Source organism: Argentina silus (genome assembly GCF_951799395.1).
Source record: "Argentina silus genome assembly, chromosome: 15".
Taxonomy (NCBI): Eukaryota; Metazoa; Chordata; class Actinopteri; order Argentiniformes; family Argentinidae; genus Argentina; species Argentina silus.
In genome coordinates, this window is record NC_139669.1 from 9,986,507 (window position 1) to 10,008,988 (window position 22,482).

At 47.4% G+C, this 22,482-nt stretch overlaps 2 protein-coding genes across 2 annotated transcripts in view; both read left to right on the forward strand.

Moving 5' to 3' along the window:
- nxf1a (nuclear RNA export factor 1a) overlaps positions 1 to 4,028 on the forward strand; it is a 9,424-nt gene extending 5,396 nt beyond the window's left edge. The window contains exons 11-20 of the mRNA XM_083685946.1: positions 99 to 135; positions 677 to 745; positions 1,038 to 1,093; positions 1,225 to 1,332; positions 1,465 to 1,523; positions 1,645 to 1,760; positions 2,687 to 2,729; positions 2,931 to 3,003; positions 3,163 to 3,406; positions 3,674 to 4,028. Coding sequence (XP_083542072.1) covers positions 99 to 135; positions 677 to 745; positions 1,038 to 1,093; positions 1,225 to 1,332; positions 1,465 to 1,523; positions 1,645 to 1,760; positions 2,687 to 2,729; positions 2,931 to 3,003; positions 3,163 to 3,406; positions 3,674 to 3,727 — 859 coding nt within the window. The 3' untranslated portion in view covers positions 3,728 to 4,028. The remainder of the gene's footprint in view (positions 1 to 98; positions 136 to 676; positions 746 to 1,037; positions 1,094 to 1,224; positions 1,333 to 1,464; positions 1,524 to 1,644; positions 1,761 to 2,686; positions 2,730 to 2,930; positions 3,004 to 3,162; positions 3,407 to 3,673) is intronic.
- A 290-nt stretch (positions 4,029 to 4,318) lies between these two features.
- On the forward strand, positions 4,319 to 22,320 carry atg2a (autophagy related 2A). The gene is made up of 42 exons (XM_083685941.1): positions 4,319 to 4,811; positions 5,217 to 5,379; positions 5,620 to 5,769; positions 5,927 to 6,029; positions 6,528 to 6,669; positions 6,862 to 7,089; positions 7,340 to 7,439; positions 7,786 to 7,956; positions 8,888 to 9,027; positions 9,387 to 9,465; positions 9,639 to 9,888; positions 10,011 to 10,152; positions 10,477 to 10,575; positions 10,748 to 10,900; positions 11,161 to 11,425; positions 11,705 to 11,777; positions 12,162 to 12,330; positions 12,631 to 12,773; positions 12,874 to 13,013; positions 13,292 to 13,446; positions 13,620 to 13,752; positions 14,010 to 14,191; positions 14,293 to 14,373; positions 14,515 to 14,621; positions 14,749 to 14,841; positions 14,992 to 15,062; positions 15,233 to 15,309; positions 15,480 to 15,650; positions 16,104 to 16,230; positions 16,364 to 16,590; positions 16,928 to 17,157; positions 17,351 to 17,486; positions 17,865 to 18,110; positions 18,481 to 18,582; positions 18,740 to 18,824; positions 18,908 to 19,061; positions 19,242 to 19,311; positions 19,419 to 19,501; positions 19,723 to 19,844; positions 19,995 to 20,149; positions 20,394 to 20,549; positions 20,674 to 22,320. The coding sequence occupies exons 1-42, from the start codon at positions 4,641 to 4,643 to the stop codon at positions 20,908 to 20,910; spliced, it is 6,081 nt and encodes a 2,026-aa protein (XP_083542067.1). The 5' UTR covers positions 4,319 to 4,640; the 3' UTR covers positions 20,911 to 22,320.
- The last annotated feature ends 162 nt before the right edge of the window (positions 22,321 to 22,482 follow it).

Below are 22,482 nucleotides of genomic sequence, written 5' to 3' on the forward strand. Positions count from 1 at the left end.
AAATGAGCAAATATGCATAAAGTGAGTTGGTATAACTGTGTGTATGTCTGTGTCTGAGGTGGGTAGTGACTTCTCTGCTCTTGTTCTCTCACTGTTAGTGCGATCAGGGAGAGGTTCCCCCGGCTGCTCAGACTGGTAAGATTAACCTGGCATCTCAGCAAGAGAATAAGACCATTTTTCATACTCTCTTTTTTCACCCATCCTCCTTCCTCTCTGTTCCTCTATTTTTCTTTGAACTGACCGAGGGTATCTGTCACTCTCTGGCTCTTGCTCTCTTGCTTATCGGTTCAACTATTGCAATGTCCTTTGGCTTTTCCCCCCAGTATACATTTGAGTGTTCTTCTCTAACAAAAAGAAGCGTAAATCTTATTTCATGTGTATGAAGCATTTACCATTAATTGCCAGATCTACAGTTCAGTTTGTTTGTTCCTGGTGTACCATTTCATGGCCTGTTTGTGTTACAGCTCTAAAGTAAGTCAATCATTAAATCCTCAAGGTCATTAGGATACATATTGGCAATGGGAACTTCCTTATCTGTACGGCCGCAAAGTAAACCGGAATCATTGTTATATATGATCACAGTGTATTTGCAGTCAAACTTTGTCCCTCCTTTTTTTTTTTTGTTTCAAAAGGACTTTGTCTTGCTTATGTCTGCTTTCTCTTTGCTGCCCTGTAGGATGGTCATGATCTCCCCCCGGCGATAGGGTTTGATGTGGAAGCACCCACCACCCTCCCCCCCTGCAAGGTAACCTGATAGTGTGGTCCATGTTGGCTCACACGGGACAACAACACTGTACAGCTCTGGTCCTCAAGAGCTGCTCTCCTGCTGATTTTTAGTGTAGTTTTAGTTTTCTAATTGGGGACTTACTGTATTTCTACCTGAGAAATCACAAACCAGGTGTGCATTCAACAGCCAATCTGTATCCGGGTGCCAGGGAGACACAAAATCCTGTACTGTCTAGTTTCAGTCGTGTTATTCTGTACATTATACTATTGTTTCTACTACTTAGTTCTCCTCTCTCCTTTGCCCGATCTAGAGCAGCTGTTTTGGTTCAGATGAAATCAAGAGCCTAATCTTGCGCTTCCTGCAACAGTGAGTGACTTTTCTCCATTTAGTGTCATCACAATGTTATTACATTGTAAAGACCCCTCTATGCCACTTACTACATTGTTATAACCTCACAATGCCAGGTATTACAGTGTTTTATAATCCCTCTATGCCAGGTATTACAGTATCTATGACGCAGGGGACAGACAGCCTCTTCTGGATGCCTACCATGATGGTGCCTCTTTCTCACTCAGCACACCCTACTCCAGCCAGAACCCGTCCAGGTAAGCCAGCCATACACACATACACACGCAAACACACACACTCTCCAATCAGAGGTCATACTACAACACACACTTTCCTATTTGCATCAGGATTTACTCCCTCTGTCCTACTTTCTCCCTCTTTCTTTGTAGGTGCAGTCTGGGAGAGTATCAGAAAGACAGCCGGAACATCAAGCGGCTCAAAGATCTCTGTAAGTGTCCTGTTTAACTAATCCAGAAACCCCCTAGCCTGTCTTGAACGTGCGTGCTGGTCGTATCTCTCCTGTGTTGTGCACCTTTTTAATGCTTCCCTTTGAAATCTGCTCCACACAGCTACACGGTTCCGCCTACTGAAGCACACACGTCTCGCCGTAGTGGCTTTCCTCAACGAGCTCCCGAAGACTCAGCATGACACGGCCTGCTTCAACGTAGACGTCAACACCTACACGGTAGGCAGAATGTGTTTTTTTGTATTGTAGTTTGTACGGTATCATACCGTACATGAACAGTTCTTGTATTGAGGTCTTCCTCTTTGTGTTGTTTTTAAAGGCCCACTAAAGTTTGTTTGATTTCCATATCAAATCATGTCTGGGTAAATGTTAGCTTACATACTTGAATTGTTTACAATTAAAATGCTCAAAAAGAAGCAAGAAGTAGCATTTTGCTTATCACAATTTCTCAAGACAGCAGACTACGGGGTTGACTGGAGTGTGACACTCGCATTTCTGTTTGACATTTCGCATTTCTGATTGACACTTCGTCTTGTGTGCCTTTCGTTCCAAGGTTCAATGTTTTATTTTTTTGCTTGCTGTGATGTTGACCAATTCATTTTTTGCACTTTTGGTTATTTTGAAGCTAGCTTTGTACAATTGTTAGCAACTCTACTAAGAAAAGTTAGTGAACACATTGTTTTTCTAGCTTGCAAAATTGTAGCGACATACTTTTTTTTACCTTTTGTATTCTGAACCAGTCTTGCTACATTTTATCACAACATTCTAAATGGCCAGTTTCATCTAGTCTTGGCTGTTATCTGTACCTGCTGGGAGCCGACAATGTGAGCACTGCTAGTGCTAGCTAAAATGGGTGGGATGTAAAATGTAAACAAATTATATCATTGGTTTATTTGATTGACTTTTATTCCCCAGAGCACATCCTATTACAGTATAATATGAGCATGTCATGGTGATACTCATAACCTCTTAAATCACACCCATCGAAAACAGAGCATTCGAGGGAGAGGAGCAGGGCTATTTTTTTTTTATATAAGGACTACTGAAAAATGACCTATTTTTTTATATTTGGGCGATGCTAATTTGATCTGGTGAAGCCAAAATTCAAACCAACACTGGTAAACCTTGAACCTTTTTTCTTCCAGAGCATGTTACTCTCGTTTACGGTCAGTGGAGTATTCAAAGAAGGTATGTGTCATGCTAATAAACAATAGATATCCTAATATAGCTGTATTGAATGTGTCCATTCCCAGAGTATAGTTTATTCACAAAACATTCATTATCCATCATTACGTGAAGTCTATACTTGGTTTAGATTTTTTTGACACTGATGTTTTGGTTGCTGTTGTGTCCTCTCCTCACCTATCTCTGGCTTTTTTTCTCCTGTAGTCGACGGTAAATCTCGAGACTCGGTCAGGGCCTTCTCTCGGGTCTTCATCACAGTGCCGGCTGGGAACTCGGGGTAAGTCCGTAATGAGGTCCCTTGTTATCTCTACTAAGTCAAATATGTCTCCTCTAAGACAGTCTGTCTTCACTCTTATTGCTGCAGCTTTAAACAAGAATGATTTTGCTATATATCCAACAATGCTTTGCCTGTTGCCTTTGATTTCTCCTTCTGCAGTCTGTGCATTGTGAATGACGAGCTCTTTGTCCGCAACGCCACGACGGAGGAGATTCGCAGAGCGTTTGCAGAACCTGCCCCCACCCCCTCCAGCAGCCCAGTGCCCACCTTCACCGCCCCACAACAGGAGATGCTCTCCGCCTTCTCCCTCAAGTCTGGCATGAACCTGGAGTGGTCGCAGAAGTGTCTTCAGGACAACGAGTGGGATTTCAACAGAGCTGGGCAAATCTTTACACAACTGAAGGTAATTCAGTTGCAAATTATGCAATGAAACTGTCTCTACAATTACATACTTTGTTTTTGTAGCAATTAAACAGTTTACCATGGCAGATCCAGTTCCATTGCATAAATACTGTATGTAAAAAAATGTACATTGTAATTTCCCTGTGTAAAGGGCTGAATTTGAAAGAGTCTCATCTCAGTTTTCCAGCCTGGACCCATGTTTGACTCTCACTTTGTCCAACTGATGTTTTCGTTTTCATTTTCCTTCTCTCCCCACCTTCCCCCTCAGGCTGAAGGCAAGATCCCAGATGTCGCCTTCTTAAAGCTGGACCGAGTTGGATAATACTTACTGTTTAATTAGTGAGAGAAGATTCTGTAGATAACTGTAATTTATTATGTTTTATATGGAATTTAGTTTTGGTTTAATGTTTTTTCTTTGTTTTAAGTAGAAAGATATGCTTGGAGACTGTAACACATTTATTTTCTCCTGCATTGTTACAATTACCAAGTGTCAGTTATTAACTTGGCTTGAAGACTGGTGTTATGATCAATGTTGGTTATTGTAAACTTAGTTTTAAGTAAAGTGTTCATGTTTTCATACTGTAGTAATAAAGTAAAATGGCCAATGCATTGGCTGAATTTGTGTTAAACCTGTTTTTGTACATGCTGGTTTGTTGAAAAATAAGAAAATGCACATGTTGTACTCAATGTACTCCCAAAAATGACAGCATTTTGGTCAAGTGAAACATGTCACCTCCCATAAAACCAGGTTTAAACCTCTCTGGTTAAGTCAACCAGATTTATATATTTCACCTTCCAAAGATGGCGTCTTTCTGAATCCTACTTCCCGTTCGTGACGTAATGACGCATTGCCGTCCTTACCATACCATCAGTTCGCGTATGAAAACAATAAACAACCCTGAAAGAGGGAGATATCCAAGATGACTTGTCCAGTTTCGACGCAAATGTAGCAAAAAGATGAACTGGAATAACCAAATATAACAAGAATAACGTCTTTTCAAACGACGTTGGACTCTCATCGATCCTGACACAAAGGATTTCCGAGTTTTCGTGTCAGGGGAGAGGAAGAGTTACGGTTAACCACCTTCCTTAGCCCTCCACACAGCTATGAGCTAGCCAGCTCGTTCCTCGTTAGCACACTTTGTTTTGTTTGTTATGCAGTTGCCAGAGGACTGTTCTTGCATTAGTGTTCCTCCACCACCTCTTCGCTCCCTCACCCTAATCTCTCCGGCCCCATGTCTCGCTGGCTTTTCCCCTGGTCAGGCTCAATCAAGAAGCGGGCCTGTCGGTACCTCTTGCAACATTACCTCGGACACTTCTTGCAAGAACGACTGAGTTTGGAACAACTGAGTTTGGACTTGTATAATGGCAGTGGTGTCATCAAAGATATCCACCTCGATGTTTGGGTAAGTTAGTGCAAGTAGCTAGATGGGTTGTCTAGCAACTCGACGTGTGTGTGCGCCTCTCGCACCCCCCTCGCTATTTCGCAATTGGGGGCAAGATAGAAGAACAACAATCCTCGTCATATGTCCTAGCTAGCTTCTCGTCTCACTAATTCAAGGAACAGCAGTTAGGGGAATAACTTGAGCCAATGTCTATGAAAGAATCACCTTATGCAGCGTCACTCCAGTTATTTTAACGAACTTGAAATGGCCCAGGCTATGTTGCAAAATCAGTCCCTCGATTTATTAAACCTGCACATCAATCAAATCCTTTGCCTTATGTTATTAGCATAGTTGTTTATCATAAGGAGAGTTTCCCTTTCACACCTCTATTGTTCTGCCCCTCGCTCTTCATTGCCTCCCCTCCAGGCGGTCAACGAGCTCTTGGAGTCTCTCGGGGCTCCGTTTGAGATTGTGGACGGCTTCGTGAGCAGTATATCTGTGACCATTCCTTGGGCTGCGCTTGTGACCGACCACTGCACTCTTGTCATCTCTGGCCTTCAGATAACATGCAGACCCAAGTACAGGACCAGTAAGTAATCTCACAGCCTGGCTGACCAGTTCTCCTAATTTACAGGTACCTTGCTTGTCAATTTAAGAAGTAAGCAATGTTTACCCCAAACCATCATGCAGTTAAGCCCAAGATATAAGACTTAAGTTGGATGTTCCAACTTAACTATCCCTTATGAGTTACACATGATTGTGTTGGATGAGATACAGTATGTCATGATGAGTCATTGATGAAATTAATCATGTTTATATTTATGTTTAGGTGGGGGTTGGGACTCCCAAGGCTGGTCCACTTGCATGACCTCCAGCATGCAGCTGGCTCAGGAGTGCCTGAAGGACCCCCCAGAGGCATCCGAAGAGCCACCTGCCCCGCTGGAGGGATTGGAGATGTTTGCACAGACCATTGAGACGGGTGAGCCACAGCGTGTGTGTGTGTGTGTGCGTGCGTGCGTAACATTATATAGTGTGTGCAGCAGGTGGTCACAAACACACAGGGGGCTCTTACATTGCAGTTTCAGGGTCTGTGTGAATGCAGCACTCAAAGATCCATCTTCCCTCTTTCTCTGCAGTTCTTCGTCGGATAAAAGTCACCTTCTTGGACACCATCGTTCGTATGGAGCACCAGCCCCTGGACCTGGAGACGGGCATTGCCTTAGAGGTGCACATCAAACGGTAAGTTCTCACAGTACTGCTGCACTAACATAGATGACCGGGGGGGAGGGTCTGGATGCACCGGTACCACTTCCCAGATGGAAGGAGAGGGAACAGGGCGTGGCTGGGGTGGCTGCTGTCCCTGATGAGCTTGTGGGCCTGGGTTCAGTTTAAAACGATTACATTAGAATTCCCCAATCTTAATTATTACATTAACGAGTCAATGTCAAATTGTACAACGCGTGGATCCCAATAAAGCACTCCACCTCCTCCTCTCCTTGGGGGGATTACTGGTCAGGAAAGCCTATCCACTCCCCAAGACCTCTCTTGACTAGTAGTCAGGAAGGAAAGGACATGAGGTAATCCAGCTATTTGGGATGGGGCCCCTTGTTCAGTCAGTAAAGCTTGTCTGAGGGTTGGGGTGTTTTTGCTCAAGCATCAAGTGAGTTTTAAGGTTATTTTTGTTGTTTTGGCTGAGTTGTGTTTTGCTGCCCCCGGTGGCTGTGTGCTGTGGTGCAGGCTGGAGTACTGTGACGAGGTGGTGAGAGACCCCAGCGGCCAGACAGTGCCTGTGGACATCCACCAGCCTCCTGCCTTCCTGCACAAGATCCTCCAGCTCAGCAGCGTGACGCTGCGGTACGAGAGCACCGGCGGTCCCCAGGTAACACACACACAAACACACACATACTTGCATAGGCCCCTAGGTCACACATGTGCCACTAAAGAGAGACCCAGCATTCTCTCAAAAACTTGACTCAAACACTCATAGCCAACACTGGAGATGGGGGCTAACAGATGCTAATAACATTAGCCAGTAGCAGGCATAACCAGTGTCTCTCCGTCTCCTCCTCAGGGCCCCATAGCGGAGGACACTGCAGGCTCAGCCTCAGCCAGTGAGGAGGAAGACGATGAGGAAGATGAACAGGAGGATGACGATGACGAGGACAATGATGACGCCCCCCCTCAGGCCTCCTCCTCCTCTCCCCCTCAGGCCCCCCAGCCCCTCCTTATCGGCAGCTGCTCTGGCTTCATGGAGACCACAGTCAAGATCAAACAGAACGACATGCTGCCCGGACCCAAGGTGTGTGTGTGTGTGTGTGTGTGTGTGTGTGTGTGTGTGTGTGTGTGTGTGTGTGTGTGTGTGTGTGTGTGTGTGTGTGTGTGTGTGTGTGTGTGTGTGTGTCAGTGCCTTTTTTGTGTGCATATAACCAGGGTTGAATTGATCCGAAGTTTTGTAGTCTTTCACTCATTATTTTTATCTCTCTCTCTCTCATATATATATATATATATCTCTCTCTCTCTCTCTATCCCCATATCTCTTTCTCTGTCAGTTGGAGCTGGATGGGAAGGTGGGTTGCCTCCACCTGCTGCTGTCTCCAGACCAGATCACTCACCTCACAGACCTGCTGTCTGCCCTCTGCATCGACACAGGTAACGTGTTACACTTGGCCTGCCCTGCCCTGCGCCCACCTACAGTAACACACCACTAGTCATTATTACCTCCCCCCATCAATAGAGGTGTCCCCTCCCTACACACTGTAGACACACCGTGACCTAGATTGGTGTTTTTAGCATTCTTAAGCTTTCATTCTTTTGTTATTGTTTTTTTATTGGGAGAAATCATACTGAGCTCACACACACACACACACACACACACACACACACACACACACACACACACACACACACACACACTGCCTCTCTGCTACACACACATTGCCCCACACACACACACAAATACAGTATATTGAGAGTGTGTTGTGTCCCTATCTACCAGAGCCTGAAGGTAAGGGCGGGGGGGTGCACAGCCGTCCCCTGGACCCTGATGACTTCCGTCTGATCGAGGATGACCTGAGCAAGCACTTGAGCTCCAGCCCCGGGGACAGAGACCCAGACTGGGACACCGAGCCAGACCTGGAGCCCTTCGTCACTGGCCTGGAGAACGGAGGTGAGGACAGAAGACAATGCTCCTGTAATTTTGTTCCCAGACACCGCCCTAATATGCTCCAGAGGCAGGGGCCTGTGGTGCAAGAAAGGAAGGGAGGCAGTGCCTCCTTAACATTTTTATTTAAAAATAAATAAATGTTTCATGTGAAAAGCAAGAATAAAATGGTTTAATTTGTCAAGGAATATTAGAGAATAATACACAGAGTGCTGAGATGTTAAGACCAATGGAAACGTTTACAACAGCGCCCCAGTGGCATAGTGGTCAGAGACAGTATGGCTTCTGCCTCCCCCAGAGCCAAAGCCCCCAGATACCAGATGTGCAGCGATGCGTGATTATGAAGGGGCAATGCCCAAAAGCATATAGCTTCTAAGATGTAAGTAGTCATGCTCAGCTGTCAAAGCAAGTGAGAAACAGGCGCACAGGAGATATTGCCGATATGCAGAGTGAGTATCAGTACTGTTAATGTTGTTATGTTATGCTAGTAATGTTGTTGTGAGAACAAGACAACAAAGCAACAACAAGCAAAACCTACAAAACAACCCGCCCTATTTTGGGTTAATCCCTCTCATTTGGGATTTATCACTCAACAGGCCTAATCTTGGTGATTTGGGTATTAGTAGGCCAAGGCCGTCTCTTATGCACTGTAAGGATTTGTCCCGTAGGGGGTGCACAACTGGCCATTCCCACAGGGCATATAGAAGGTGTTCCCTGTGCTCCTCGACACTACAAGCACACAGTGTCTTGTGACAAACCCATCCAATAAATCCTGAGGGGAGTAAAGTCAAATCTATGCTAACACTTTTTCCCTGGGCCTCTCTTATATTGTGCCCAATGTTTGATATGATGTGCAACGCTTTGTCACTTCATCCATTTCACATTCTAAATCCTTTCGCCATACAATTGACAAATATTTGTGTGTGTTCCTCCTCAGAGATGTTCTTCTCCATGGGTCCTGGTATGACCAGTAGTGTGATGTCGGCGCGCTCTGGCAGTGAACTCTCTGACAGCGATATGGAGTCATCTATACACAGCCAGTCGAGTTTCACCCAGGGCCCACCACCATCTTTACAGGTGTGTATCTGTGTGTGTCTGTGTGTGTTAAGAGTATGAGGTGTTTGCCAGTCGCCCCTATATTAGGGATGGCCGTGGTTATTCAAATGTCTGAACAGATGTTGGTATTCAATTACTTGTGAGAGCATTTGGATTTTTCCCATGGGAATGGAAATGATCTATTCTTGTCCTGGGTCGACTATTTTCCTTTCCAGTCCCAGTCCCGCTATAACCTAAAATCCTGACTCCTGTCTCGATGAAAATGTGTCACTTAATTATGTAGTCAATGGGGTGCGTTATTTTAGCATGTAAATTCTCTGGTGTGTGTGTCTGTGTCTGTGTGTGTGTGTGTGTGTGTTTTCACCCTCTCTACCTCTCAGGGCATGATGAACTGTCCCAGGCGTTATCCTGTACCAGGATCACTGTCCAGCCTGCCCCAGTGTAGCAGCAGAACCCGAGGTACGTACACACACAGACTTGCTCCAAGGGCGTTCAAAGTAAAAATGTTGCGTTTTTTACCTGTAGTGTGTACGAGGGTCTAACACACTCACAGGAAACACAAACTGTAATATGCCTCCACTCCTACTTTCAGTTCGGAGTATTCTCATCTTGTTTTACCGCTACTTTCCCAGGACGCTCACACAGTAGCCAATCGGAACCCTTGAAGCCTGAAGCTTTGCTCCGCCTCACACTGGGCGGGCTAACCCTAACCTTGCTGGAACGGGACCCACCCCCTGGGCCCGACGGAGCATCCTCATTGGCCCAGGTGTCTGAGGTGTTCTTCCGGGAGCTGGCCTTCTTCAAGGACAGCATGTTCAGTGAGAGAGACTTCCACCACCTGAGGGCTAGCTTCGCTAAAGCCTGCCCCCACTCTCACCTCAGGTATACACACACACACACACATACACACACACACACACACAAACACAAATAGCTGCACTAAGGCCCACAACAAACTTGTTAACCGAATCACCTTGCTCACCCCCTCTCCCTCCCTCTCTCAGGATGACAGGGGCGGCAGTGCAGGTGGCGTTTGAGATGCGCAGTGCAGGGCGCCACTCCCGGGCCGTAACCTCCGACCTGTCCTTCAGCAGGCTGGAACTTCTGGAGTGTCTGTGGGAGGGGAGTGGGCCCCAATACACTGAGGTACTACAGGAGTGAAATACACCACAATACACTTCGCTACAGCAGCAGTTGGGCAGCATTGTATATGACTATAAAGCAACTTCTCTACAATGTTGTCTCTTGCTCACTCCATCCCTCCCTTTCTCTTACACTCTCTCTCTCTCTCTCTCACTCTCTATCCCTTGCTCCCTATCTCTGTCTCTCTTTCTTTCTCTCTCTCCATTCCTCCCTATCTCTTACTCTCTCTCTTTCTCTCTCTCTCGATCTCTCTTTCTTTATTTGCCCTCTGCTCCATCCTCTATCTGCCTTCACTCCTTCCCTCCCTCCCTCCCTCCCTCTCTCCAGTTGCTCCAGTTCCAACGTGCTGGCCTGTTTACAGTGGGAGCTACAGCCAGACCCTGTGCACAGCTGCACTACGGCCTCACAGAGAAACACCTGCGCAAGGTAACGTGTGTGTGTGTGTGTGTGCGTGCCTACGTGCGTGCGTGTGTGTGTGTGTGTGTGTGGTGCGGTGCGTGCACATTCCTGTTCCTGTATTTCGGATCCTGTGGTCCGTAGAGAGAGTGTGAGTGTGTGTGTGTGACTGTGTGTGTGTGTGACTGTGTCTGTATTGCAGGGTAAACAGCGGGTGGTGCGTAGAGACAGTGTTGTGAGAGTAGAGCTGGGGGAGCTGAGCGCAGAGCTGGACCTGGACATACTGAGCCGCCTGGACCCGCTGAGCAAAGCCTTCAGTCACTGTCCTACACAGACAGGCCCAGTACACACACAGGTACGCACGCACACATACACACACCACATATACCCTGAGCGGAAGACCGACACAGATGCACAACCAGAAACACACACAAATAGTAAACATGTGGAAAACATAGGTCGCGTCATTATGCAGTGTACCATCATCATGGTGATCATCGGTAATTACATGTGTAATTACCGATTACATGTGTAATTACAACTAAATGTAGTCATATCATAACCATATCATCCCTCTCTGCCTCTCCCTCCCTCCCTCCTCTCCTCCACTCTCAGACCCAGAGCTGTGAGCTGCGCTCCTCTCTCTCCCTCCTCTCGCCCCACGCCGTCCTGAAGCTCCGCTTCCCCATCCCCGACCTGCGGCCGCCCGCTCTCCGCCGCCCGCCTTCCCAGAGGGCCGTGCGGCAGGAGACCCTGATTTTAGAATTGTGTGACCTGGAACTGCGGCACCAGGAGGGCCCTGACCTCCAGCCCGAACCCTCCAACCACCTTGGACCCAGCCTCACACAACTACTGGAGGCCAGCTTCAGTGACCTGCACGGTGAGGGGCGCACCCACCCACACGCTTGCTTACACACGCGCACACACACACACACACACACACACACACCCAGCTTGTACACACACTCTCATGTTTATACACACACAGGCACGCGCTTGCTGATACATACATACTTGTAAACACACACACGCACAACATGCTTGTACATACACTCTCATGCTTGTACACACATGCACACACTTGCTTGTACGCACATGTGTGCATGCTTGTAAACTCACACACTGAGGGTGACATTTCTGTGATGGCTTCCTCTCTTAGGCATCTATGAGGGCTGGGAGGGAGGCTCCTTCCCCTGCATCAGAGTTAAGAAGAGCCAGGACTCTATTCCCAGGTGAGACTGGTGTGTTGTGGTGCTTTACTGGGTTTTGTAAGAAACTTGTCAGTTGCGATGCATTACAAAAAAACAGTTAGCCTTTTTTACAGTCCTGTTTCAGTTGGTATCTTTTTTTTTTAATAAGAAACGATGTGGTAACTGTGGTAACAAAGGGTACTACATTGGCGCGGGTGTCAGTAAATCTAAAAGAAAGTGAGTGTAGTTATTATGCAATTAATTAAAGAGAAAAAAAAAAAACATCACAAGGGAGTCTATTAATAATGATATTAAACTCGAGTGCACGACATAAAGTGTGTGTGTGCGTGTGTGTGCGTGTGTGTCAGAAGCCAAGTCTCAAATTAATGGTTTCCTTTTACCCCGCCCCCGTCTCTCCCTCCATAGACTGTCAGTGCGTGTGAGTGGTGATGAGGGTCTTGGCTCTGGGTTGGGGGGTCTAGGCTTGGGCCTGATGAGGGACCTGGGCGCCATGTCGTTTGAGAACCCCTGTGAACTCCGGGAGAAGACCAGCTCGCCCTTCTCCTCTAACAGAACCATGTTCGAGACGGAGGAGGTACCCTTCTTCTCACCAGCCCTCCTTCACAAAACAGTCACACCTCTTCAATACAATACAAAACACTTGTTTTGATGCATACCTTTCTGAAAATCTGATTTACATTCTCTCTCTCTCTCTCCCCTTCTCCCTCCTTCTCACCCCTTCTCTCTCTCTTTCTCTCCCTCCCTCCTTCAACCCTCTCTCTCTCTCTCCTCCATCCTTCACCCTATCTCTCTCTCTCTCTGTCTCTGTCTCTGTCTCTCTCCTCTTTCCTTCTCACCCCTTCACTCTCTCTCTCCCTCCCTCTCCCTCTGTCAGATGGTGATCCCTGCGGACCCTGAGGAGATGCAGCAGTTTCAGGCCCAGTGTGTGTCTCAGTGCCAGTGTGTGGTGGACATCTCCCTTCCCTTAGCGTACATCCTCCTGCCCAGCAAACAGGCCTTCCAGAGTGTCTACAACAGGTCTGTACGGCCTGCGTGTGTACGTGTGCGTGTACGTGTACGTGTGCGTGTGTGTGCGTTTACAACATTCAGCTTAACCCCCCCCCATCCCCCCCTCCAGGATCAATAATGACTTGTTGATGTGGGAGCCCCCTCCCCCACCGCCACCAGACCCCCAGGGCCCCTGCAGTCCCCACCCTAACCCTCACCGCCGGCACCAGGATGATGAGTTCCAGCTGTGCAAGTCGGCCTTCAGACTGGGTGAGACCCCCCAGGAACCGCCTCCCCTCTTCCACTCCCTCAGACCTGAATAGTGTCCTATTGGTGCACTTTTATCCATCCATTGACATGTGTTGTATGCTGTGTTGTCTCTTGTGTATGCTGCCTTCTTGGCCAGGGCTCACTTGAAAAAGATGTGTAAATCTCAATGTGACTTCTCTGGTTTAATAAAGGATCGATGAAATAAAATAAATATTCTACCTGGCTTTCAGGGTGGTGGTAAACTGCTCTATAACTCTGATATCTACCCTCCCTCTCAGACTCAGACTCCGAGGAGGAGGAGTCTCAGTTCTACACAGCCAGTGAATCAGACAGGCGCAGACAATCGGAGCCCCGCCCCAACCACGCCCTCAGCCTTCTCTCCCTGACAGTAGTCATCAGCAAGGGCCGCCTCCAAGCCTTGACAGACAGCACGGTGAGGCCAGTGATCCGCTACAGGGATTAGTTCACATGCTGGCCGGGCCTTGTTGTTTGTATGCTCCTCAAAGAAGACAATGGCTGAATCTCAAAAGTCTTTCCTCGATCCCTTGCATTATCTCTCCTCGCCTCGTTCTCAGATTTGGCCAATGTATTCTCTCTCTCCTTTAGGAGGAGCACAACCATGGGGAGATTCTGTTGGACCTGGAAGGGGGGAAGATATTCAGTGTAGCGCAGCACCAGAACAACCCCCATCTGAGCTTCCTGTGCCTGGAGAGCAGGAGGGTGGAGCTATACCACAAAGGTGGGTGGAGTCAGATCTCATTAGTTCAGAGACATTAACCCCTCTTGTGTATTACATAATATTATTATGATGTACAACAATATTATGTATTGTATACGCACATATTTCTTGGTAGATTTTTTAAGAACCTCACCTGGTTATGGGCAGCCTCAAATGTGGCTAAATAACAAGTGAATGTGCTAATAGAGGAGTGTAAGGGATTGTTGTGGATGTATTCATCATGTATTTACCTCCCTTCCCTGTACTCCCCCTCGCAGCGGTGGTCAAAGACACCCCCGTCCCAGGGCGGTTGGAAATGCCCAGCTTCGCTCCCCCAGGGCATCTGGACCCTACCATTTACCCCACAGAGGTAGGGGTGAGCAGTGTGAGTGGGGAGAGTGAAGTCCAGATGCTGTCCACAGCCATCAAAATCACCCTGGACCCAAAGAGAAACGTCAAGGTAATTTGTCTCATTGATATCTCGGGTTAGATACACCTTTGGAATTGCATGGAATGTTGCTCTTACCTTACTGTGTCTGTCTGTCTGTCTGTGTTTTATAGGAGTTCCTGGTTGCTCTTCGTCTCCAAGGTGCCACCATGCGACATCACATGGCACAGACCAATCAGAGTTGGCATGAGCAGGTACCGTATGAGGAAGCAGTGGGAAGCTTCTGCGAGTAGCAACACAGGCGCTCACCATGAGTTGACCACGTGTGTGTTTGTCTGGGTGTATGAGTGTCGCCTTTTGTTTACGAGAGACTGTCTGTCTTGTCTTCATGACAGCTTGTTGAATTTCTGGATGTCATCGATGACCCAATCCTGGGCTACACCCCTCCTGCGGTCATCACCGTCCTACACACACACCTGGCAACCTGCGCCGTGGACTACAGGTACACACACACACACACACACACACACACACGCATAGATTTACGTATTTAGACAGACAGAACACCATGTAATGAGGAATCATATAACACCAGGCTTAATCTCTCTCTCTCTCTCTCTCTCTCTCAGGCCCCTCTACCTTCCATTGCGAGTGTTGTTCACAGCAGAATCCTTCTCCCTGTCCAGTAACATCATCGTGGACACTGCTACCTTTCACCTCAGGTATTTTATATGCAACGATGAAGGATTCATGGCTCATATGAATTATTACTTCAGCTGTTTGTCACGTTCTTCAATATGTCCATGCTAGTCTTTAGTGAGAGTGCGTTTGAGTTGGTAGCTAAGCTGGTCATGTTGTTATTTCCTGTGTAGGTTTATCCTGGATGACTCCGCCCTCTACCTCTCTGACAAGTGTGAGAGTGACACAGTGGACCTGAGACGAGGTACGACACCTGATTTAACTGTGTGTGTGTGTGTGTGTGTGTGTGTGTGACAGGCGTGTGACAGGCGTGTGACAGTGTGTAAAGTTGAGCTTGTCGGAATGAACACAAAATGTGTCCTGCACATTGTTAAGAAAATTGTGTGTGTGCTGGTGCTCCCTTCTCTCCCTCAGATTACGTCTGTGTTTTGGACATTGATCTGCTGGAGCTGGCCATCACCACATGGAAAGGCAGTAATACAGGGAAACTAGTGAGTCTAAGCTACACCCTGCTGTGTGTGTGTGTTGACATATCTGTCTCAAATGTGGTCCAATAATTAATCTCTCCTTCCATTTCCTCCTTTCTTCACTTTGCCGATCCTCTATCTCTCCCCCGGCCATCCTGTCTTCTTCTCCGCCCCCACCTCCCTGATCTCCTCAGTCCCAGCCCCTGTTTGAGTTGCGCTGCTCCAATAACGTGGTCCACCTCCACACCTGTGCCGACTCCTGCGCCGCCCTCGTCAACCTGCTGCAGTACCTGGTCTCCCAGGGCGACCTGCACCCGCCTCCACGCCATGAGTCACCCACGGAGATCGCCGGACAGAAGCTTCCGGTAAGAGAGAGAGAGAGGCCCCATAGGAACTATAGATTAGGTAGAAGCCTAGAGTGAATTCTATTATACAGTATATATACAGTGCCCTGCGTAAGTAATGGGACAGTGAAGCATTTTCTCTTCTTTTGGCTCTACACTCCAAAAGTTTGGTTTGGATATGTAATCAAACAATTACTGTGAGGTTAAAGTAGAGATACTCTTATTACTCTTAGTACTTAGATACTTTTATTTGATGGTATTTGTGTACATATTGGTTTCACTAGTCAGAAATTACCCTTTTTATGCATAGTTCCCCTATTTTACGGTTAAACTTTTGGAGTGTAGAGCCGAAAGAAGAATGCTTCACTGTCCCATTATTTACGCAGGGCACTGTAGATAAACATATATATTTGCTTTTGTTGAATCTTTTATGTTGTGCCAGGTATTTGAGTGTGTATTGGCGTGTGTGTTTAGTTGTCAGAAAGTCCCGCCTCCCTGCCACCCTGCCCCCCAGCCGAGACAGCTGAGATCAACCAGTACGATCTGGCGGACGCTTTGATTGACACCGAGAGGAGCCAACGAGACGAGGATGTGGACATGGGTAAGGCATAGTTAACACTGCATTAAATGATAATATAGACCACATGGAGATGGATGACGTCAGGATATTTGATTGATTGTATATAATGGCTGATCATTCTCTATTAGTTTATTGATTGTGGATATGTTTCCAGATTCTCCCACAGTGCCGCGGGGCTCACCTGTCTCCGTCTACCTGTTTCCTGGTGAGGCCCGTAAGCTCCGCCCCCCTGTCCCAGAGGTGGAGGAGTCTGAGCTAGACGGCTTGGTGGCAACAGCCACCGAGGTGCAGGCGGATGGAATATCAGAGGAGGGGTCCGACGAGGGGTCCACCGACAACGATGACTTCTGCATCCTAGAGGCTCCTGGGATGGGCATACCTGTGAGACACCCGCTTCTCTGTCACTTTTATTCTCTCTGTCTCTCTCTCGCTTTCTCTCTCAATCTCTTTCTTATTATTTCTCTTGTGCTTTATTTTCCCTCCTTTGTCTCTTCTTTTCTCCATGTAACTCTTGAATATCCATCCCAGGGTTCTCCCTAGGATTTTTGAACAAGGTGGCGCTGGATTGCATTATTAAAACCAACGCTGAAAACTATCATTACTAAATATCTGTTCTGAAATGTTTACATCCTGGCGGAGCCAAGTCGACAAGGTGGCACAGCGCCCACGTTGCATTCAATCTCCATGCATTCAACTCTCCTCCTCCCTCTCTCTCCAGTCCAGGGATGGGGAGCCCCTGGTCACAGTGCTGGCCACAGGGCCTGTCCGGATGAAGGAGGACCACTTCTCCCGGCCGAGGGGCAGCTCAGACCTGCTGCGGGCCCCTAGTCGCTTCCCCGTGCCCCAGAGCAGGGTGGTCCTCCGAGAGGTGTCTGTCGTCTGGCATCTGTACGGGGGGCGAGACTTTGGGGGCAAGGCCATGTCTACCCATACACCGCACAGCAGCAGGTAGGCATACACACACACAGACAGACACACACACACACACCCCATATCTGTTCATACTGTACATACACACATAATACAGCAGCAGGAACTTTAATTTCACACTTGTTGAGCATTTACCAGTCTCTCCCTCCTTTTCTCTCTCTCTCCTTCTCTCTTTCTCCTTCCCCCTGTCCTTCTCTCCTTCCCTTTCCAGGGCTCGTTCTGCCTCCTCAGGGATGCGTGTTTCTCCGTCCCGCTCTGTGGCGCCCTCGCGGCCCCAGAACTCCTGGCGTTGGGCGGGAGGCAGCGGCCGCCAACACACCCTGCTCATGGAGATCCAGCTCACCAAGGTGTGTGTGTGTGTGTCTGTCTGTGTCTGTCTCTGTCTGTCTGTGTGAGTCATATGTTCCTACAGTGCTGTGTAGATCTGTTTTAGTAGATTTATAAAAAATAAAAAATATTGCATTATACCGTCTTATCAGCAGACATAACATGTTATGATATTTTAAGGACATTATAACCCATCATAGATGCCTATTGTGTGCCTTTATAGAAAGTGTTACCAGAAGTGCTGCTCGTTCTATATTTCTCATCAATGTCCTTTTGTAAAAGTGAACACGGTAATACAAAAAAGCAAAACAACGGTAGCGTGCATGTTAAAAACATCAACTAACATCAACTATCATGACCCCCCCCCCTCATCGTCAACTGTTCTCTTCCTGGTCCAGGTGAGCTTCCAGCACGAGACCTACCCAGTGGTGGTGTGTGCAGCCGGGCCTGGTCAGGAGGGCGAGGGGGGGCCGGGCCTGGGGGTCGGGGTGGGGGTGGGGGCAGTGGGCGAGCAGCCCCTCTCCCGCCAGGTGTTTATCGTACAGGAGCTGGAGGTACGAGACCGGCTGGCCTCCTCCCAGCTCAACAAGTTCCTCTACCTCTACACCAGCGAGAGCATGCCTCGGCGAGCCCACTCCAACATGGTGAGATGGAGGGAGGGAGGGAGGGAGGGAGGGGGAAACAGTAGATGTACTGTCTATGCATAACAGTGGCAGCTGGTTGAGGGAGAAACTGTGACAGGCTCATTGTAATGGATGGAATGAGGAATGTTACCAAACACACCGTTCCTTGTTCCGTTCCATCCATTACAATGAGCTTGTCCTCTGGTTTCTCCCTCCACCAGCCTCCACTGACGCATATGATTTTCGTCCCGTCAGTTTAGTTATCAAATGCGCAGTAAACAGGTGTCACTGTGTCTCAGTGACCTAGCTTTTAGGCTTAGGATTTAGGGCTAGAGTTATTGATATGTATGTAATATTGTGATCTTACCGTGTGTGTGTGTGTGTGTGTCAGTTGACAGTGAAGGCCCTGCAGGTGTGTCCAGACTCGGGCCTCGGTGGTCCTGAATGTTGTTTAAGAGTCAGTCTCCTCCCTCTCCGTCTCAACATCGACCAGGTACGTCATATTAACCAGTCACATTATGGTTGTATTATGCTCAGTACACAGTCTTAACCGCCATGATATCGACCACTCTTATAGTTAGTCGACAATGTAAACACAACATGAACCCTAACGCCCTGTCTTCCCCCCCCTACCTCCCTCTTCTCTCCAGGACGCTCTGTTCTTCCTGAAGGATTTCTTCAGAAGCCTGGCTGCTGGGGTCAACCCCTACCTGCCTGTGGACCCTGCATCAGATGGTGAGTGGTGCACAGCATAACATTAGCATTATGTTTATTATTTATTTATTTATTTATTTATCATTCTCTCCATCCTCTCTCAGTGAAGCCAGACCCTTCCCAGAAGACCGCTGAGGAGGCGGAGTCAAGTGCCAGTCTGGGGCCTGACCTCACAGCTTCCGTGGAAACAACCTATAGCGAACAGAGTTCCTCCTCTGCTGGCTCCTCGTCTTCCACCGATCAACCAATCTACTTCCGGTAAGTAAGCTCCATCCACCACTCTTCACCAGAAGTTAGAGGTGAAGGGGGTGTAGGAAAAAATACAACTGCACAAAAAAACTGTCTGTTTTTCATACAACTGTCTACTAAAAAATTAACTCTCTCTCTCTCTCTCTCTCTGTCTGTCTGTCTATCTCTCTCTCTGTCTGTCTCTTTCAGGGAGTTCCGTTTCACCTCTGAGGTGCCCATCTGGCTAGACTATCAGGGCAAGCATGTGGTCATTCAGCAGGTGAGAGGGCAAAGGTTACCAAGAGGAAGACGTTTGACCTCTATTGCCTAGTAGTGGTTGATCCATTCTATCACACACCTGACCAATGATCTGTTATTGTTTCCTAGGGAACGTTTGCAGGGATTCTGATTGGACTGGCCCAATTGAACTGCTCTGAGCTGAAGCTGAAGAGACTCTGCTGCCGACACGGGTACTGTTCTCTCTCTCTCTCTCTCTCTCTCTCGGTCTCTATGGGGTTATGTACAACCTCTGGGAATATGCTTAGTCTTGTTTAAATATGGCACAATTGTGTCCAAAGCACCTGTTTTGGAATATCCAGTCATTGTAATCACTGAAGACTGTGTTCCTAAAGCTGGAGCTTTTGTCGTACTGTTTCATAACTTGTTTTTCTCTCTCGCCCCTCCTCCCCAGACTTCTAGGTGTAGATAAGGTGATTCAGTACGCTGTCACTGAGTGGCTCACAGACATCAGGAAGAACCAGCTGCCGGGCATTCTGGGAGGGGTAGGCCCCATGCACTCGGTGGTGCAGCTGTGTAAGTGGAGAAAGTGAATGTTTACAACTTTTGTTGTTGTTGGTATTTGTTTTTCTCATAACCAACCTTTTACTGGAACTGGACGGTCAACCTCATCAGTCCAACTCTTTCTCCCTCTCTCCCTCCCCCTCTCTCTCTCCCTCTCTCTAGTCCACGGAGTGAGGGACTTGTTCTGGATGCCCATAGAACAGTATAGACGGGACGGCCGCATTATCCGGGGCCTCCAGCGGGGGGCAGCATCTTTCGGCACCTCCACTGCCTCCGCAGCTCTGGAGCTCAGCAACAGACTGGTGCAGGCCATACAGGTACGGACCAGACTACCTACTGAAATGTGGCCTACCCAGCCATAAGATTGACATTGTGTAGAAATGTATGGGCACTGGCCAAACAAGAATTATACTTAGACCATGCAGGTAAGGACTCTAAAGACTAGTACAAGCCATGGAGGTAGAATTCTAAGGAAGAAGTCATTGATGTTTATGCATTGTTAGGATGTTTCTTCATTGGCCTACAGTTGTTGTAACTCTCCTGCTTCCCCCCCTTCTGTAGGCCACAGCAGAGACAGTCTATGACATCCTGTCCCCAACGCCCCCGCTGAACCGTTTCATCACAGAGGGCCGTCCACCCTCCTCCCGGCCCCGCCGCGCCCACCAGCCTGCCGATCTCAGAGAGGGCGTGGCTAAGGCCTATGACACTGTCAGAGAGGTAGGTGTACTACTGGTCAACCGGACAGTCAGTCATTATGAAAAAAGAGTACTTCCCAACAAAGGACCTAGCGAACAGACAACACATACTCATCCACTCTCCTCTTGTGTTCTCTGTCTCCCAGGGGGTGATTGACACAGCTCAGACCCTATGCGATGTGGCGTCTCGAGGGCACGAGCAGAAGGGTCTACCCGGCGCTGTGGGTGGAGTCCTGCGGCAGATCCCGCCCACCGTGGTCCGTCCCCTAATAGTGGCCTCCGAGGCGACGTCCAACCTCCTCGGTGGCATGCGGAACCAGATCAAGCCAGACGCACGGAAGGAGGACTTCTTAAAATGGCGCACTGAAGATGGCCAAGAGTGATCACTTTGGGGGGGGGGCTGTGAAACTGACATGACAGTGAACAGATGATGGGAGTGAATGAATGAATGAATGTATGTATGTGTGAATATGTGCGTGTGAGAAAATGTGACTGAGTTTTAATGCAAAAAAACCCCAACAAAAAATCAACAAAAAACTGACTAACTACTGCAGTGATTGACATCCAGTATTTCATGTGGCTGTCGGTAGAAGATGCAGACTTCTTTTCTCCAATGCAATCAAATAGAGCCCTAGCTCGCTCTTCTTTCAGCAGTACATACACGATGCAGACATTTCTACCTTTTCTAGTATGCAAACATATCACTGTCACTCTCACACAGGGCCTCGCTCTGAAGGTGTCTGCTCTTCACTAGTGGGGATGGAACTCGTTCATCAGTAGCTCTCCCGGTCTTCTGTACACCAATCTTCTCTAGACCGTACTCTACATACAGAATGGTCTAATTCAGTACTTTGGATGGTGAAAATCCTGTGAGATACTGATGGTGGAGAGAGACTACAATGAAGTGGCCTTTGCTTTAGAGCCTTACAGTGGTTACAACTCTGTGATTGTTCAGTCCCAGCCCATGCATATCCCCAGTGTTGTTCTTTGTGCCATAAGCTTGTTCAATGTTGGGTGCCCTGTCTGTCCCCTTTTTTTAACTGATTTTATTGCCTTCCTGAATCCTATATACATATTGGAATATTGCTTCCAATTTGACCATCTGACACAATAATTAACCATTTGGGCCTGGTTATAATAAATGTCAGGGGGATGAAATTCAGCCTCTGAACCCTATTGTGACGGGGTTATCTGTTATGAATAGTCCTATAACCTCTTTTCTCTACCCTCTACCCTTCCCCTCTACATCGGATGACTTTCCTTGGTATTATTAATGCTTTACAGTGCTTTTGTCACTCCATGTGTGCTTGCGTTCAGTATTTTGTCAGAGCAAGAAGTCCTCAGGACCCCTCGACCTGCACCAGTCTGGCTCTTCTCAACAAAACTTGCTTGACTTGTCTCATTAGTTGCCTTCCTGCTACTTTTTTTTATTATTATTATTTTTCTAATTATGTTAAACAAATACTACTATTAGTTATCGTATTTTCAAATTAATATAGTCTTGGGATGTAATTCTGGAGGTTAAGAAGGAAAACGGGGCTTTGTGGTTAACGTTTTACATTTTTATCTTTTGTTCAATACATTTAAGGGATGTATTCATAGTATGTCTGTGTGGAAGAGAGTGTGTGAGAGTGTGGTTGTTTTATGCATGTTTGTGGGTTAGTGGTATCTTGTGAGGGTGACAGGTGTGTTGTATTTGTCACACCTCTGTGTGTAATTACTATTTACTATATTATAAGCTGTACGAATGACCTGTATAATACCAAGCAACAAAAATTATTACAAAAAATAAAACGTAAATATAAAAAAAACCATAATTGTGTTTTTGTGCATTTTTAACAAAAGGGTCATGGCAATGGAGTTTAGATGGAGGAGGGGTCGATCAAGTAGCTCAAGTAGGGGTTGATGAAGACAACATTTACAATGACACACATTTGGTCAAATATATAGTAAAG

Bases quoted from the DNA above. Each gene is read 5' to 3' on its own strand.
- atg2a (XM_083685941.1), top strand. From the start codon at position 4,641: ATGTCTCGCTGGCTTTTCCCCTGGTCAGGCTCAATCAAGAAGCGGGCC. The intron at 14,374-14,514 runs GTACCGTATGAG...TCTTCATGACAG, and splicing joins ATCAGAGTTGGCATGAGCAG to CTTGTTGAATTTCTGGATGT. The intron at 15,063-15,232 runs GTACGACACCTG...TCTCTCCCTCAG, and splicing joins CACAGTGGACCTGAGACGAG to ATTACGTCTGTGTTTTGGAC.